The 19,878-nt window shown below is 42.8% G+C and overlaps 1 protein-coding gene across 1 annotated transcript in view; it reads right to left on the bottom strand.

Moving 5' to 3' along the window:
• Iqgap2 (IQ motif containing GTPase activating protein 2) overlaps positions 1 to 19,878 on the bottom strand; it is a 280,863-nt gene that overhangs the window by 223,127 nt on the left and 37,858 nt on the right. Inside the window, exon 2 of the mRNA XM_038321192.2 lies at positions 6,627 to 6,726. Within this exon, the coding sequence (XP_038177120.1) occupies positions 6,627 to 6,726 (100 nt within the window). The remainder of the gene's footprint in view (positions 1 to 6,626; positions 6,727 to 19,878) is intronic.

Raw genomic sequence — 19,878 nt, 5'->3', positions numbered from 1 at the left:
AGAAAGGACAAAGGGGCCCACGCATGAAGGGGGAATTCAGTGGAGTCTGTAAATTCAGTAGAGCCTATTTCCCAGGCATGACTTTTTCTTTTAAAGTAAATTACTCATTGTATGCCAAAACCACACTGTGGCTTCTACTTGCTTAGACATTTAAAGCGTGTCTCTTTGAATGTCTGATTCTATATTCTCTAGCCCACTGCTAGATCAGGTTAACACTTAAGACTTGATTTAATCAACAAAGTGTCCTTTCTGCTTCTGAACTGTAAACAGGACACAAAAGCACTCACACTCAAGTGTTGTTTTGTTTCCATGGCACATTTAAAAACGGAAGCCCACCCCAGGCTTAGCCATACAGGGAACAACTTGGCCACACCTAGCTCTATCAAGACATTATTTTTAAACAAGGCCTTCACCAAGAGAAGACCCCCCCCCCCATTTAAACTCAGGGCAGAAAAAGAGTAAGCATTGCAAAATTTGTGTGTGCATTTTCTCCTTCCTTAAAAAAGAAACAAGATACCACGGAGACCTTCCTTAACACAATAGTGGCTCCATTCATAACTGAGCGCTCAACTGTAATGTCCAAATTCCCTGTCCATTTCTTGCCAAGATTTCTTCTCCTGTTCTCTGACCTTCATCGTGGCCCCAGTTGGATTTCCTTCTTCAGCCTAGAGTTCTCCCAAACTGAACCCTCAGTCTCAAGTTTTTTATAGCTGTCCCCAACAAAGGACTGATTTTCTTAAAATGTGCTCATTTTCATGACTCAAAATATATTTTACATAAATTAGTAAGGAGGGCTCAGCAGCACTAATTCTTTAAATAAAGGGAGTGACTTTTCCAAACAGTGGGATTTCTGGCAACGGCAAGGACCTTCCAAAGCCCATAGGAGCAGCACAGGCTGCCCAGCTCTGTGTCAGCAAAATTTGCCCCCACAAAGCAGCTACACAGCCAGTAAAGAAGCAGGGTATCTGAAAAGAAAACTTAAAAGCCTATTTAGCCTTAAGTTATAAGATAGAAGGGTGAACTAGCTCGGGGCTGGGAGTGTGGCTCAGTGGGCAAGCACATGTGTAGCGTGAAACAACAAAAACTCTCAAAATTAAAAAAAAAAAAAAAAGGAATCAGGCAGTGATGATCTTAGTATCACAACCATGAGACCAAGACATCAACCAATTCCTGGCTGGATGTCGGTCAGTAACAAAAGGATACACCCTTTCAGTCTCCAGCTAAATGTATCAGTTCTGTGATCAGTAGCAAAGAAAATGGGCACATGGCGCGGATGTAGCTATCAAGGTGCCTGCACCTCAACCAGGTTTCCTTGAATTCACAGCCCTGTTCATTCCCCTCACTCTGAACATGGCCTTGGTTCTCATCAGCAAGATACACCAGAAAGGATCTGAAAATAGGTTATAGACTACCCTGCTTTCCTTCTTGCGCTCTTACACACTCACTGAGGCAGAAGATGCTTGCTAGCTGCACCCAGTGCCTGGCGACTGAGAGAAGGAAAGGCTCTAACCACCGGCACATAGGAACAGGGGTTCTTGGTTCAACGTGAGGAACTAAGTCCTGTCAATAGCACTAAACCAGTTGAAGCAGATGTGCCCCACTGGAAACCGTGGGATGACCGCAGCCTGTGAGGAACCCATTCCATCAACACCTGGATGGAACGTATCTGCTAAGGACCAGCTCATCTGATCTACGAGCTGCACTGAGGACCCTCAAAAGAGCTCCAGTCCCTTTCATTAAGCTAACTGTCATACCAGATAGCTCAAAGTCTATAATTCAATGTTTTTTTTAAATTGTGCCACCATCACCACAGTCCATTTTAAAACATTTTTATCATCCTCAGCGGAAATCCCAGGGCCATCATCAATCATTCACCCCTCCCCCCCCGACCCAGGCCTTACCAATAGCCTTCACCGCCACAGATTTGTCTATTCTAATATTTTTTATGTTCATAAATAGTGTTACATGAATCTGTGCATCCTATTTTATAGTTGCATTTTATTGCACTGCACGGACATGCTATATTTTGTTTATTCATTAATTCACTATGGATAGATTTGGGCCGATATTTCTCTTTTAACTAATATAAATAATGGTTTGGATATACATTTTTGTGTGGACATAGGTTTTTTAGTGCTCAAGAGTACATACCTGGGATTGGGATGTTAAATCACATGGAAACTCTATGCTTAAAATTTTAAAGACCTGCCAGATACTTCTAAAGTAGCAGCACCATTTAACAATCCAACCACCAATCCACAAGGCGCCAAATTCTGCACATCTTTGGGGACATTTGTTATAAATTGTTACTTGTGCTCCAGCTGGTGATAAGAAGTGGAAGCTCGCTGTTTCCATTTGCAGGTCCCTAGCAACCAGTGTGGAAGATCTTACCACGTCTTTACTGGTCATTTGTTTATCTGTTTAGAGAAGTCTATTCCTAACTTTTGTCCATTTTCAAACTAGTGGGCTTTGCTTGTATGTTTATCGGTTTTGAGCCAGGGTCTTATTGTGTAGCCCTGGATGGCCTGGAACTCTCTATGTATACCAGGCTGGCCTAGAACTCACAGTGATCATCAGCTTGTTCTGACTCCCAAAAGAAAGGATTAAAGATGTGTGCTACCATGTCCAGTTTGTCCATTTTAAAATGAGGATCTTAACTTTTTACACTGTAAGTCCTTACTCAGATATACTGTCTTTGTACTTCCTTTTTAATTTGATTTTACACACATGCTTTGGCTACATGTCATGCCTGTATACCATGTACATTCCTGGTGCTCACCAAGGCCAGAAGAAGGGATTGGATTCCCCCACCGCCCTGGAACTGGAGTTACAGGTGGTTGTTGTTATCCACTGTCAGGGCTGCAAACAGAACCCGGATCCTCTACAAGAGAAGCAACTGTTCTTAACCACGGAGCATCTCTCTAGCACCTGTGCTTTCTTTATAAAATCCTCTGGTTAAAAACAACAACAAAACAGCAGCTTGAACTTAGCCAGGCATTCAATGAGTCTATAGACTACTTTATAAAGTCTTGTGTACATGTAGGTATGCATATGTGTGCTTTCCTGTGAATGTGGGATCTCAACAGGTACAGAGGTCAGAGGGTAACCTGTGGGTTGGTCCTCACTTTCTCCTTTGGGACAGGGTTTTGTGTTGTTTACCACTGAGCATGCCAGGTAAACTGGCCTGTGATCTTCCAGGACTCTTTTAGCTCAGCATCCTATCTCACTCCTGGAGTGGACCATATCCGGCTTCGGCTTCCTGAGACCTGACCTCAGGTAGTCTTGTATGTATGGCAAGAGATACTGAGTTCCCCAGCTCTGAAAACTTTATATTCTTATAGTCTATTACTTCAAAGACATTCTTCCTAAAAAAGTTTTCCTCAAAGTATCTGGGATTATTTTTATAATAAAAAGAGAAAGAGAGGAAAAAAATCACTAATGAATTGTAGTCATACTACAGGAGAGAACAAGTTGTGAAGGTTCATTTCTGCCACTGTGCCACAATGAAGAGACAGCCATGTTTACCAAAATGCCACACCACCGGATGTCTGGCCTGGATCAGCATTCACAGAGTATTTCCCCCTTTCTCGGTGATTAAAAAAATAAAATCAGGAAGAAGCTAGGACAGGTAGTAGTGTCTTTACCATGCAATACAGAGCAAAAGGGACTTCCCCAGTGGGTTAGATAACCTGCCCATCGTCACACAGTTCCAGCTGGGACCAGGAAATCAGGTCTAGCAACTCTGGGTCATGCTTCTCTCCCCCGTCACACTCTTTCTCACTTATGTACAGAATGAAGCACACAGCTAGGGTATGAACATATGTCAGCAAAGAAAAGGAAAGTCCTCCCACCAATTCTAAGGCTGTGCCACAGGGAGCACATCACATTTGGGCGCCTATTGGAGGAGGCCGCTTGTTTGTTTTTCAGCCGCCCAGACTCCAGAAATAAACACACAAAACTATATTATTAAAACACTGCTTGGCCCATTAGTTCTAACTTCTTATTGACTAACTCTTACATCTTAATTTAACCCATCTCTAGTAATCTGTGTATCGCCACGTGGCTGTGGCTTATGTGTCTGTCTCCAGTGGGGCTACATGGCTTCTCTCTGACTCTTGTCTCCTTTCTCCCAGTATTCAGTTTAGTTTTTCCTGCCTACCTAAGTTCTGCCCTATCAACAGGCCAACAGTTTTCTTTATTAATTAACCAACTGCATTCACAGCATAAAGAGGGGAATCCCAAATCATTTCCTCCTTTTTGCTTAAATAAAAAGAAAGGTTTTAACTTTAACATAGTAAAATTACATAAAACAAAACAGTTATCAAGCAAGAATTACAGTTACAATATTTATCTGTACTTTATCTTTTATCATAACTAAGGAAAACTGATACTATCAATTCTTCAACTCCATCAAAGACTCCAGAAGGATACAATATTACCTAAGTAAACAGGAACTGCATTTAAGCAACTTCCAAAACTATAGAACTGAAAGAGACATCTCGCTGCCTGGACAGTCACCCAAAGTTCTTCTGTACCGTTGGGCCATCCATCTTCAGCCTACAGGCCCATAGTATCCAGCAGACATTTCCATGAAGCAGGAAAATTCAAAGACAGTTCAGCCTATATTGGCAGTTTACCAGTCACTTTCTTCTGTGTCCTGCAGAATGTCTGGCAAACTCTTTCATGAAGCAGGAACTCCAAAGGACCATCTCACCTTCAGGCAAGTTCAGCAGTCATTTTTCTGTGGGTCCTGCATGTCCAGTTCATCAAGCATTCCAGACAAGAGCAGTTTCTTGCCCAAATGGCTAACCAACTCCATAAGGAGCCTCTTCAATGCCCATCTCCTCTTGAAGTAGATTGGTGTGCCCGGAGCAGATGTGTCTCACTATCATGAAAAGTCTTAACTTCTTAAAACATTTAAATGCCATATTTTGAAGGTCTCTGAAAGATTTGAAGAATACCTATCTAACTGAAATATATATATATCTAGAAAACCTAACTAACATGATTATAAGCTTGACTATTATAGATATTACCTATTAACCTATATTTCTTAAGTATACATTACATTTTTAAATGAGCTGCACAAACACAGTATCATAATCAAGAGAAATATATATATATATATAAACAAAATCAACCTTAAATTTGTATTAATAAACCAAGACCCATACCAATGCAAAGTATCCATATCTATAGCAGGCACCTAAGAATCTCTTCATTTATCTTGTTTCTTAAACAAGAATTTGACTAAGAGTGTGAGTCCAACAATCTTACACTGTCAAGGACTCTTAGTGTCTTCTAGCCTAAATGCAGACTTTACAAGCATGTTAAGTTTCCTAAAAGTTGATTATTAGAGCATAAAGTTGCATGACACTGTTAAAAGATGAAACACTATTGAGAACCCCCAGCAAAGCCGGGCGGTGGTGGCACACGCCTTTAATCCCAGCACTCGGGAGGCAGAGGCAGGCGCATCTCTGTGAGTTCGAGGCCAGCCTGGTCTACAAGAGCTAGGTCCAGGACAGGCTCTAAAAAAGCTGCAGAGAAACCCTGTCTTGAAAAACCAAAAAAGAAAAAAAAAAAAAGAGAGAGAGAGAACCCCCAGCAAAGCAATGCCAATGCCAAATATGACCATGCATTAGTATTTTATTTTATAAAATACCAAGTAAAATCCTCTTCTTTCTCCCTCTAGAGGTAACTACTTATCAGTGACCCGTGGTAATTACCATCCATGATCACTGAGTATTTATTGTTGGTTAGGTAAGAGAACACCTAGCTCACCTGTCTCACAAAGCAGTATATCAGATGCTAACAGGTAGCACTGGCTCAGCAAAGGGCAGAGTCCTAAGGAGGCATTTGCACTTTGGACTGCTCTATCTTCACTTTCTCCGAGGAGAACCCAGCCAGCATTTACTTAATCCAAAGAGTCTAAAAGAGTCGATGTGATTTTATAGACAGCATACCCAAATGGCCACACACCCACAAGTTAAGGAGATTGCTGTCATAAACCTGCTTCATCGCTTAGTGACCCATGGACCTCAGTCACATAGGCCATTGTTTTACTGAACATTTATCATCATGGGCAGGAGGTCACAAAAAGATCGCCCGAGGACACTCTTGAAGAAAAGAAATTAGGTTTAAGTTATTTCTGTTGCCCTGTATCCAAGCCAGTAAGATGTAGAGTCTGAAATAATCTAATTTGTCGTGTAGTTTCCTGGGAGGCTCCAAGGAAAGGCAAAGGAAGATCTGCCTCCCTGGCCCCTTGACAGTGACCTCTCTCAATTCTCCACGACCGAAAATGGTATCGCACAGCCTGCTGCCAAAGGCTGCAGCTGAGTTATCACCTGCATATGCGCAGATGAGTGTGGTGCCCATCCAGCTGTGACCAAGGGCTGACTGAGTGAACCGAGTCAGTTCTGCCATGCTGGCCTGGCACTGGCGTGACAAGGGTGTCCAAATCTAAATTATGGGTGACGGGTAAGAGTGTCTCCCTGGCCATCCATGATCCTGAAAATTCTTTGGAATTGTTGGCCCAGTCAGAAAACTTCAATTCAGATCCCACAATCTTACCCCATGGCTAAGCTCCAAGAACAGGGATACACAGACAGACTGAACCTGGATCTTACCTCTTGGCTTCCTCCAGGTGGCACAGGTACTCATAGGCGATGTTCTGCCGCCGCCTCTCATCCATCTCCTCCGCAGACAGCCTTTCATCGTCCACAATCGCTAGAAATGCAGGGAAGAATGTGTCACTTGAAAATGTTTTATTCACGTTAATAGTACAGATATCTACTTGATGGTCTTGTCCATAAACATTCCTTACTTAGTGCATAAGTTTGCTCCTCTTCATTTGGAAGGGACAAACCCTAGCTTAAGTCGTGTTCTATGTCTTGTCCAACAGTTGTGATAGACTTAATTTTGTAGATACCATACCAAAAATGGGTTTCATATGTCATTGCATGTTACAAATATCCATCCTCACTTCCCATTCTTCCTTTCTCCAGCTGGTCACTTCCTTCCCACTTCTGCTTCTCTCTCTCTCTCTCTCTCTCTCTCTCTCTCTCTCTCTCTCTCTCACACACACACACACACACACACAAATAAATAAATAAATAAAAAATTTTTTATTAAGTTAAACAAAAAAAAAAAGTGAACCAACCAAGGGGCTAGAGAGAGGGCTCAATGGTTTACAGCGTTTGCTGGTCTTGCAGAAAACTGCTTGATACCCAACACCACAGGTAGCTCTGAAGTACCTGTATTCCACTTATAAGAGATCCAAGATCCAACACGCTCTTCTGGCCTCCTTAAGTACTCTCACATACATGGTGCACAAACATATACTCAAACACACATATGCATATAAAAGTATATACATTTTAAAAATAAATCCCTTTGCCTTTGCATTTTATAGTAATGATTTTACTTGCTCTTTTAAAGATTTTTTTATAATATTTGTGTGTGTGCCACATGTGCCCACATAGGTACTCATGTGTGTGCACATGTGTGCCTGTTTATCTCTGTGTGTGCACACGAATGCCTGTGTGTGGATATGTGTAGGTGTGTGAAGGTACCTGCTGAGTAAAGAGGCATCAGATCCCTCTGGTAGAGTTACAGGCACTATGCACTATGAGTCACCTGGCATGGGCTCTGGAAACCAAACTTAGGTCTTCTGCAAGAGCAGTATCTGATCTTAATTCTTGAGCCACCCCTCTGGATTCTGGCCTTTATGTAGCTTTGAGTTTGTTTGTTTGTTTGTGGGTTTTGTTTTGATTTTGTTTTAGATTTACTAATTTTTTTATGTGTATGGGTGTTTTGCCTGCTTATATATCTGTGTACAACATGAGTGTCTGGTGCCCACAGAAGCCAGAAGAATACATCTGATCCCTTGGAACTGAAGCTGCAGGTGTTTGTGAGCTGCCATGTGGGTGCTGGAAATTGAACCCAGGTCTTCTAGAAGAGTAATCAGTGCTCTTAACTGCTGAGCCATCTCTTTAGCTGCATGGTATTATTTTTAACAGGATAAAAACAGGTCAGAAGTTAAGGGTTGACACCATCAGAGTGACACTAGCCAATAGGATTCAGTCATGGAATTCGATGGAATTCAGACAGCCTTGAATCAATTAGAGCCTGGCCTGCTAGCAACACCATCCGTAACAATACTCTAGAAGGTGTCTAGTGGCTAAGCTTGGAGGCGGTAACCTTATGATGCACCCTAGAAATTCTGGGGTTGAACACTGAACACACGAGTATTTGTCTCTTCTTAATCTCCAAGGGAATTGCTACTACTCATGCAACCCCAAATACCAATGGGTCCCATTGTAGAAAGAACAGAGTCTCTAAGACATCCCCCTTGCTACCTACAACCTTTCTGGTTAATAGGTGTGTAAAAGGCAAAACTAAAGGAGATAGGAAGGAAGTCAAGTTTACAAGCCTACACAGTTTATGCTAATACAGGCTTAGTTTATTAACTCGAACACTGTGTCCTAGGATTTCTGTGGAGAACACAACTCAACTTCCTGACCACATTTCTTCTGCCCACAGCATCCAGATATCACTTCACCAAAGCCTGCACTGTTTATTTGCATAGCAACATTGCTTTCTCATAGAAAGGGTCCATCCTTTTGTGTTTTTAGGTTGTTAATTACAGTTGGTCATTTTTACACGTGTGTTCATGTGGGGAGCAAGTGTAGCCCTGTGTGAATGAGAACTCATGATATGAGCATGGCTGTGTTCAGGACCCCATTGTCTCAGATCCATGGGAATGGCAAGGCCTTCCCCTGGTCAAGTATGGATGTTCACATATACAGAAAATATCAACCACAGCATCCTCCTCCCTCCTGGATGACTGCATTATCTCCATCAGAGCAAACAGCCCACCCGACTTTAGTTCTGCTATCCCTGTGCTTGCATTTCTTCATTCTGATTGCCCCAGTTCTGACGAGGTCAATCCTACAGTTGTGCATGCTGGGGCAGGACTGCTAGTCACCGCAGAAATGGGAGCATCTGCAGACTCTATGAGGAGCAGGCTGATTCCAGACCTGTCCAATGAGGAGTCGATCACAGAACCTTCATGGAAAAGAAGGAATTAAAGTCCAAATATGAATTCTTTTTCCTGCTGAGACAAGGTCTAACACTGCAGCTCAGGCTGTCATTAAACTCTTGATCCTCCTCCATCAGTCTTGCTCCTGTATTATGGTAATAGGTATATACCAACCACACCCCACCAACATTCGAATTTTACTACAGCATGTACAATGGTAAGTACTTAAGATCCAAAATTTAGACTGAGCCCTTAGGGAACTCATCAAAAGAAGGGAGATTCTATTGGAAATAGTATAAAATTTGGCAGGATATACCATAATTACAGAAATGTGCGCTAGACACTTATTTACTGAGCGCCATCTTGACTTCAAGGTCTTAGGGAATGTGTTGTCTGTATTTTGTTTCAATTATACCGTGTGGTTCTGTGAGCCGAGCAATTACTCATTTAACAGACACACTGGCTGAAATGTCTTTGGCACAAGCAAAGCAGAAACACAAAGAGCACACACAGTGGGACAGAAAGGAATAAACCGCACAGGAACTTGGGAAATGTGTGTGTGGATGAGAAAGAAAGGGATGCAGAAGAGGAGAGACGACTGGAGGAGATGGGCAGCTCGGGCTGGGTTGTTACAGAAGTGGTACCCAGAGGAGCAGGACTCTGTATGCCCTTGCCCATCTGTTCCCCCACTACCCTTTCCCACTTTCCACTATGGCTTCCACTTCTTTGATAAGGACGTCATCCCAGACCAATGATACCAGGGAGGGACAGCAAAGGCTTACGTTTGTCAAAGCATCTTTTTTCTTAATAAACTCAATCTCATCAAAATGTTATTGTCTGTTTACTTCATAGTTTAATATAGTGCTGCAGATCAACAATCAAGGTTTTGCATCCCCAGTTCCTGACCTGAACTTTAAAAGAGTTAGTGCATTCCAGAAAAGTGCCAAGGCTTCCCAGCAGCCTTCTGAATTCTGTACTGCCCTGCAGGTGCCCAGGCCTTCCTATCTTGCCTTCTCTTGCAGTAGGTGTCCTCCCTCAACCACACTGCTCTGCCACTCATTCACCTGTTGTGAGGATCACCTTCTTCAACAACGGTCCTCAGATGTCATCCCTTCTTTCTAAACTTGGAATGGCGCCCTCTTTCCTATTGAAGAAAGTTCTAAACCAGTTGTCCTCTTCCCCCATACATGGAGCCTACACAGCTTAGTCCAGGTAAATACTGTATTCCAGGACCTTGCTACTCGCTTTCAGGGACTTCTGCTACTCCCCTTCTCTCTTCCTGGGAAGCCATTCTCCCACCTCTGTGTATGACAAGACCTCCAACAGCTACTGAGGCGCGCACTTGTGGATTCCAGCATCTGACTCCACCCCTCTCTTCCACACATCAGATCACACCATTATCAGAGCACTCACTGGACAGGCCCCATGGGAGATCAGTTATGGCTCCCTCTCCAAACTGCTGGCTCTGGAAAGAAGGGGCTCGGTTTTGATTCAAGCTCCTATCTCCCTCACATCTGTGATGGCTCCTTATGCAAACAGCTCTCTGACATTTAGTGAAACATTATCTTCAAGTAAATCTTTTCTGAGACAGTTAACTAATACTCCATAACAAACATACTGTGAATCAGATTATGATTTCTCTTATCTAAGTTCTTCCTAAAAGATACCTGATAGCTATGATAGTCAGCTGTCCACTATTGTATCAACATACTTGAAACTAATCAACTTACACTTTGGGTCTCTGGTGACATGATATATCATATGAGAGCCCATGGTAGGTGAAGGGTGTTTACTTCACCTGGGATGATGAAAAGCAAAAGAGACAAACAGGAAGGAGATGGGGTTCCACTATTCTGTTCAGGAACTCATTCATGATGACCTAACTTCATTCTATTAAGCTTCGCCTCTTAGGTTTCATCACCTCCAGATAATACCACAAGATAGTGGCCAAACTTCTAATGCACGTGACTTTGGGGGACAGTCAAAGTCAAACCATGGCACATAGCCACATACCAACATCTAATGTTCAACTCCATCGTTCCTAACAGATCCCTAGATAACCTATCACTTCCAATCTTCCATTTAATAACAGCTGAAAGTGAAGAGTGTTTACTCTTTCTGACAGGATTATTTTCATTTTGTGGTACCCTCAGATACAGTAAAATCTGAAACCAACTTAAAATTCCTAGGGAGAGTCCATCTCTAACTATCTCTAACCTGTGTGTGAGTTCTAGGGTTCCACTCAAAAGGAAAACTCTCCAGACTCAACCATCTGTCTAGAAGAGGCAGAAGCCTCCTGTGACCTTTCACCCTCAGACACTTTAGGAGTTGGGGTAGAGACCCCAGGGTCTCTACCCCAACTATTTCCACATTCACCTTCGTGGGACCACTGCTGAGAACTCCTAGGCTCTGCTATAGCCCTATCCAGGAAAACAAACAAAAGCAAAACACAACTCTCTCTCTCTCTCTCTCTCTCTCTCTCTCTCTCTCTCTCTCTCTCTCTCTCATTGAAATTGCAGCATGCTAAGCATCGTTGATGGCATCAGATCTTCAAGTCTGAACACAACGGCCACTTCCTAACTTTCCTAACACAAGTTGGCCTCTCTCCCAACACTTCCAGTATTTTAGTTTAGTTTTAAAAATGGATTGATTGATTTAATATGTATGAATGTTTGTCTGCATGTATATTTATGCACCACATTTATGTAGTGCCTGAGGCCATAAGAGGGTGTCTGATTTCCCTAGAACTGGAGTCATAGATGGTTGAAAGCCACCATGTGAGTTTTATAAACTGAACCTGGGTCCTCTCAAAGAGTGGCCAATGCTCTTAACTGCTGAGCTATCTCTGCAGCCCCAAACTACTGATACTTTAATAATAAACTCATAAAAGACACATTTTAAGGCATGGTATCCAGAATACATCTCATATGTTCTCCCATCCAAGTACTAACCAGTCCTGACCCTGCTTAGTGTCTGAGACCAGATAAGGGATGGGAGAGATGGCTCAGTGGTTAAGAGCACTGGCTGCTCTTCTAGAGGATCTAGGTTCGATTCCCAGCACCCACATGGTGGCTCACATCTGTCTGCAACTCCAGTTCCTGGGCTTCTGACAGCCCCCACAGATATACATGCAGGCAAAACACCAATGAATATATAACAAAATAAAAATGAATTATAAAAATGAAATAAGATTATATGTTCTCTGAAAATATTTGGTAAATAACCTCTTATCGGGAAGGTTAATAAAAGGGTCCCAAATATATGTATGAAGTCAATTTACTTCTGCCTGTTTGCGGTAAGGAAAAGGGTGTGAAGTTTCTAGCACGGAGCCATCCTACAGGTTCCTCTACTGATGCTTTATTAGTGTGCTTAAGCCAAAATACCAGGCTGTGCACCAGACAAACAGAAGGGCTTTCCCTCAGGGCTCCCCCATATTCAATCCCTTCCTTCCAACTTCCCACATACCTGGCCCACTGCCCCTCTCACCAGACACTTCACCTGTGCCCCTTCAGGGCGGAGAAGGCCTGTGATGAGCTGCCACGCAAGGGGAAGCCAAGGTTATGGGATTGAGAAAGTTTTCGCAGCCAAAGCAGATGCTTCTGGACCCCGGAGGGTGCCCCAAAGAAAGACCTTTGCTCTACTCATTGCTCAGTGACTTGTGATAAGAGCTCTTGGCATGAACAACAGTCCTGCCATTTAAACAGCCGTCACGAAGCTAATAACTCACAGCAGGCATGACTTTGCTGCCTACAAAGCATTTCCCCACACGTTACTTATAGGCCCTATCGCTTATTAATTAGGAAGCCAAGGTCAGTGAGGCGAAAGGATGGCCCATGACTATTCTAGGGCCAGTAACACACTCAGGGCTGGACGTGACATCCTTTGGGGGCCACATCATCACCAAATGAAGAGTTACCACCAAAGCAAAGAAACCTGTCATTCAAGTAACTCTGGAGTTCATTTCATTTGGAAACAACTTGGCTATCCATGATTTCCTCTGAGGTACTTCTTCCTTCGCAGCCCTGAACTCCCTAAGGAACATGACTTTGTGGAGGAGTTTCCTCAGGTATTAGCAATTCACCAGTGCCACTAAGATCACTGGCCGGCTGGCTCAGTTGGTTAGAGAGCGGTGCAAATGAGAACATAGTGCCATTAATAACATCAGCTGACACTGGCAAGCGATGGACACAATCACAGTCTATGGCAGTCACATGACAGAGATTACGAAGAGGCAGAAGAAGCAGAACCAGAAAGAACTGCGAGGCAAGACGTGGAAATAGAAGTGTAAGAAGAGGAAGGAAACCGGAGTCAAGTGCAAAGAACGCCCACACAATCCAACATCAACTAGCCCAAGACCTACCCTTCGGTAAGGTGTGGCCACGGTTAAAGGCCTCTTCCCACTACTGGCTTCCTTCACACAGATACCAAGGCCACCGTATTCTCGCTAATCCATCCATCTGTTGGCAAATATTTGAATGGCTGCTTGGTGCCAGCCCGTTCGGATACAAAGTATGACTCACAAGGTCTCTTCTGGAATTTTTATTAGGGTTACACAATTGAGATTTGGCATAATGACAAGGTGCTTGAGTTTGGGAAATATACTCAAGGGAGGGCTGGCAAGAGAAACGAAAACCCTGGCTAGCTTCATAAAATGGTATTATCTAGGGTGTTCTCCTTTAAGGAAAAGCAGATTAGAAGCATGACGGGAATAATCAATTCCAAGAGGTACACCCACCATTTAGTATTTTAAGTACACATTGTTATTCTGGGTGACTCAAATTCTCTACAAAGAATCCTAAATATCCTCAGGTATGTAATGCAGCTGGGTGTGGAACCACAGTCTATGGCTTGGGAACTGTGTGGCCTTAAAGAGAGTACCTAAGTCAGCAGTTCTCAACCTGTGGGCCGCGACCCCTTGGAGGGGGTATGGAAAGAGCCTTTCACAGGGGCTGCATACCAGATAGTCTGCAGATCAGCTATTTACATTACGATTCATAACAGTAGCAAAATTACAGTTATGAAGTATCAATGAAACTAATTTTATAGTTGGGGCGTCACCACAAAATGAGGAACCCTTTTAAAGGCCACAACACTGAGAAGGTTGAGAACCACTGACCTAAATGGACATGACCCACTCTCAACTACACTGATACCCAGAGAAGACACTAGGAGAGAGAGAATTCAATCTCAGATCCTGGTGGCAGAGACACGAGGATGGGCTGAAAAGACAACAGAACCAAAAGGCCAACGCTTTAAGAAAGCTGACGCATTGAGGAAATGTGACCTGTGGAAAATTCTGGTTTCTTGCCAGTTTCCTGAAGCCTTCCATGGCTACTTAAGCTCTAAAGGACCCCATGATCAGACTTCCCTAAACTGGATTTCCTTTTGGAAAACAGACAAGCTTGGGTTTGTGGTTGTTTGCGACCCTCGCTAGAGTGCAAGGCGGTAATGAAGGTGGACAACCCAGGTGTCTGGAAGCCTGGAGGCTGCACCAAGTCAAGGGGATGCTGGGCGTATAGCTGCCAGGCCCAGATCCGTCCTCCTCTCTATGTAGGGCCAACAAAACAGCAGAGACTCGTATGTCAGACCTTGGACTTGAAGGCAGGGGAAACAGGTCCTTCCAGTCCTCATGCTACCAAGTCTTCCGCCGAAAGAAAGTGAGGGAAGGTGAACTTTATTTAAAACCTGCCTTGTACACCATTCCTGGAATTTCTCCCCATCGCACAATTCTCAGATCTTTCCAGTGCTGCAAATCAGCACCAACTCAGGGCCATTTAGCTTAGGCAAAGCTGTAAGAGACTCTAGGCCCATATTGTAATAAGAAAAACTCCAAAATTTTCAAATTTAGCATTGAAAATATTTCTGAGATGGGGCACGACTAGACAATGATGGGAAGTGAGCTACCAACACCAAGGCTTTACCAACAAGGGACGTAATCTCTTCTCATTCTAATGTCACTGGGGTTCAGAGGCAGTAAGAAGCTCCTAGTGCCTATGTTACATCTAAACAGGTAAACGAAAGAGGAAATGGTTCAGGTCCTAGGAAAATAATTGATCCTTTTCTGGAAATATGGTTACACTGTATAAGACACACAGAGGAGGCCAGGCATAATGATAGCACATGACTGGTATCCCAGCAACTAACTTGGAGCTGAGGCAGGAGGATCATGAGCTACACAATGACCCAAGGCCTGGGATGGGATACACAGCAAGACCCTGTCATTAAATAACACACTCTCTCTCTCTCTCTCTCTCTCTCTCTCTCTCTCTCTCTCCCTCTCCCTCTCCCTCTCCCTCTCCCTCTCTCTCTCTCTCTCTCTCTCTCTCTCTCTCCCACACACACACACACACACACACACACGGAGCGGGAAGGGAAGGGAAGGGAGGGAAAGACAAAAACACAGAACAGAGGGAGGAGAGAGTTCTTAGATACAACTCATGCAAAAGGGCCCAACATTTAATGTAAACACCACACTTGATTATTTAGGTCTGAAAGGCAAAACCCAGGGCTCCTTTTCAGAGTAGAAATTTATTGCTAATTCTCAAACCAAAGGAGAATTCATCTTGTCCACTGTAAGTCTAAAGAGGAATATCTAACTTTTTCCAGAACTTAGAAACTAAAGGAGGATTGTGGCTGTGTTAAGCTGCAATGGGATGAGAAAGGGAGTCCTGGGATTTTGCTCAGTTTGGGAGAAGAACAAAAACCAATGATTCCTTGATTTGGGATTACTTCCTAATGTTTTTATTTGCATAATGACAATTTTCAAGAAATATTTTAGAAACCAAATCACCTCTGGCTGCCAGGAAGACCCAGGGAATAATCCACCTGGCTACTGCCTCCTCTCCACACCCCATCACCCACATTCCTCACAGATCTCAGTGATGAAGAAGAGGGTGTTGAGTTTCAAGAAGCTAGCTGAAAGCTGAGACTCCAATTTCAGAGGGCAATTTTCAAATCTAAGCAATGGGAAGGAGTTTAGCTCACCTCTGCTCTTATGAGGTTCACCATGCTTATGGGGTTCATAGCAAAAGGTCTCAAATTATTTAGATCCAGTCCAAGATGATGCTTTCTGCTCTCTATAAATAATGAAGAAAGGCCCAAAGGTCAACTCAACTTAATACCCCATTAAGAATGAGGCTAAGTTAGAACCACTAAACAAACTGAACAAGTTAAATATCTATGGTCTCCTGAGCTGATCCTAAGAAAGCCACTGCTAACATATTGTTCCTGTTCTCTCAAAAGCTACCAACATGATGTGCATAGTGTTACACCCAGCACTGGGGAGCTTGAAACAGGAGCATTCTGAGTTTGAGACCATCCTGGGCTACACAGCTAGTCTTACAATAGTGTGGGATAGATGGTAAGACCCTGCCTAAAAATCAAGAAAACAGATAAATAACTATCCCACATGTTTAAATAGCATAGGATATTTCCACAAAGCTGAAAGATCTAGAAGACAGTCATGGCCTGTTCTTCCCTTGATTCATGGGAGAAAATAAATAAATAAAGCACAAAAGGAAGAAGACAATTTCTTGGTTTGGAATGAATTTCTTTCCCTGTGCACATATGACAGTCTGAAGGTTGTGTTCTTTCTTCTCCTGTGTGTGTGACAGTCTGAAAGTTGTGTTCTTTTTTCCCCTGTGTGTGTGACAGTCTGAAGGTTGTGTTCTTTCTTCCCCTGTGTGTGTGACAGTCTGAAGGTTGTGTTCTTTCTTCTCCTGTGTGTGTATTATAGTCTGAAGGTTGTGTTCTTTCTTCCCCTGTGTGTATTATAGTCTGAAGGTTGTGTTCTTTCTTTCCGTGTGTGTGACAGTCTAAAGGCTGTGTTCTTTCTTCCCCTGTGTGTGTATTATAGTCTGAAGGTTGTGCTCTTACATTAGTTTTTTTATGCACACATGAAAGCAAAAACACAGAAATGATTAACACTTAATGAGGCAACATTTCATGTATGTTACCTCTTTGTCTCTACATCCCTCTTTAAATAGGAATCCCATTCTCTGATGTCCTGATGGAAAATAAACCAAAGAGAGGCCAGGTAGTGTGGGCTTGGCCCATTCAAGGTTATAGAGAAGTCAGGTAGTGTGGGCTTGGCCCCATTCAAGATTATAGAGAAGTCAGGTAGTGTACAGGCTTGGCCCATTCAAGATTATAGAGAGGTCAATGATAGAGCAGGAAGTGGGACAGCTCTGACTTCAAAGTTCACAGCCTTTTGTTCCTTGGTAAAGCTACTGCCTGCCAGCACGGAGCACTGGCGCCTGTCACTCATAGTTACTGCTATCTCCTTAATCAGCAGACAGATGTATATGACTTTATGGTTCCCACTGAAAGCGATATAAAACTAGTGCTATACTAAGAAGATTAAAGGCTAATTTCTCAGAGGTACAAAAACCTCAAACATAGGCTGACAAAGAATAAAACCCTGAAGATAACATTTAGGATTCAAGCCAGACAATAGGAATGCAAGAACTATGACAAGACATGGCATGCCACATCAACAAAGCAAGGTCATTCATATGACCCATACATCTGCAGAAGGCTTAACACATTTGAGAGAATGTAACTTTTAAAATCTGAGGCATCCTTCTCTATGCTATGCCCATCTCTCTCCAAAGGTGTAAATCTGCCTCACCTAGAAAAAATTGCTAAATGAAATAGCATGTGGCTCAGCAGAAGAGGGGATAATGATTTGGAGGTTGAATGTATCTTCAAGAGTGTCATACTCAGTCAGGGACAAATACTGGACACTCATTTCTTCATCTATAAAACAAGTTTAATGCTACCTACCTTATGAAGCTATTGTATAAGTATCATACTCACACACACACATGCACACATACACACAATACACTATATATGTATGTACATATGAATATGAGACATAGGGTCTCACTATATCAACCAGGCTGGTTTTAAACTCACAGTGACCCACCTGCCTCTGCCTCCCAAGGGCTGGGATTAAAATGAAGGTTCAAGACAGCACACCTGGTCTAAGAATCATCGTTTTTCAGTGTTTTACTTTTGGAATGGGAAGAAGGAAAGGGCAAGAGGATGAGGAGAACGCTGTGAGCTGCCGACTTCTGAACATGACAGAGTTGTTTCACCCATGGTCTCGCAGCAGTAGTGGTGACTTTTAAATAATAGCTACATTATTATATAAACAGTCATGAAGTAAACAATTTATAAATGCAGAAATGATTTATGGCTACCAACAGATTATTCTATGAACTAATTTTTCAAGAGTAATTACAATTATATTCAATGCTCTTACTTGATGACTAACATCTGTCTCCCACATAACTTGCAAACAATGTACTTGTGGTGGTTTGAACGAGAATGGCCCCTATAGGTGTGAATACTTGGGCCTCAGTTAGTGGAACTGTTTGGGAAGGATTAGGAGGTGGGGCCTTGCTGAGAGAGGTGTGTCTCTGGGGGAGGGCTTTGAGGTTTCAAAAGCCCATAGTAGTCCTGATTATCTGTCTCTGCCTCCTATTTGAACTTTCAGATGTAAGCTCTCAGCTCCTGCTCCAGCACCATGCTACCTGGCTGCTGCCAGACTCCCTTCCATGATCATCATGGACTCTAACCCTTGATAACTGTGAGCCCCAAATTAAATATTTTCTTTGGAAGTTGCCTTGTTTCGTGGTGAAAAGTAACTAAGATGGTATTTAGAGGCATAAATACACACCCAAAAGTTCAATTCCACACACCTACACACATATTAAATATATTTTTGGGTATATTTTAGATAGAGGTATATAATGTTATATTACATGCATTGTAGTTAAGCTGAAAGCCAATAAGGGAATGTCAAAATATAAGCAGAATGTTTCCAAGAAGGCAGCGCTAAGATTTTTTCATATATATATACATATATATATATGAAATACACACACACACACACACTCACACGTCTTATAAAAACTCTATACCATTGGCTATACCATTGGCATATAGCCTTTTTAGGATGTCAATGTTAGAAATAAAATCCCCTATTGTTAAACTGTTCATCTATGGAAAAATAAGGTGAGGATGAAGCCCTAGTGACAAGTATGGTCCAAAAAAGTGACTTTCCCACATCTAACTGACCCATCTGAACTTCCAGAAAAAGATTTCCATCACTCTGAATGTGCAATGAATAATTTGTCCACTTTACAGTGCAAAGAAAGGCAATGACAGAAGTTGCAGACAGCAGAGAAGACATGATCAGAAGATGACCAACACAGAGATGTCTTTTCTCTGTTCTACTAAAAGGCCTAACTGCCTGGAGAAAGGCTGGAGTCATAAGCCCAAGATAGAAAGCAGGTGGGGGAGGGACAAGGGAGTGGAATGAATGGAAGAGGACCCGATCTGAAGACTCCAGAAAAGGCTGCAACAAGCCTGTGCAACAGGAAACCCTGGGAGTCTAAATTCCAGAAGAAAAAACACGGTGAGCTGTGGATGGGTAGGATTTGGCAAGGGGAGGGAAGGGTGAAGAAGACTGCCTGGGTAGTTCTGGGGTAAGAAAGAGAAGCCAGCAAGCAGCAGCCAACTCATTTTGTGACTTCAGATGGTGGAGGTAGAAACAGCACATGGCTCTGTACCAGAGACACCCAGTGTGCCATATGCATACAGACACCCAATATGCATAGAGACAAACTTGTATGATTAAGGGGAAGAGATACGGATGCATCCCACTGTTTTAAGGATATACTATGGAACCAACTAAGCATTGAGACCTTCATTTGGAGGAGAAGTTGAGTCTCACAGGCAGTGAGGAGACTTCTGGATACAAAAGGGCTCTATTAGTGCAAGCATATGCTGCTTGTTAGTGAGCAAATTCGCACCTAATCTAGGGCAGT

This window comes from Arvicola amphibius, chromosome 3 (assembly GCF_903992535.2).
Source record: "Arvicola amphibius chromosome 3, mArvAmp1.2, whole genome shotgun sequence".
In the NCBI taxonomy this organism is placed as follows: domain Eukaryota; kingdom Metazoa; phylum Chordata; class Mammalia; order Rodentia; family Cricetidae; genus Arvicola; species Arvicola amphibius.
Note: the sequence above shows the minus strand (reverse complement) of the source record. Positions and strands in the feature narration are given on the sequence as shown.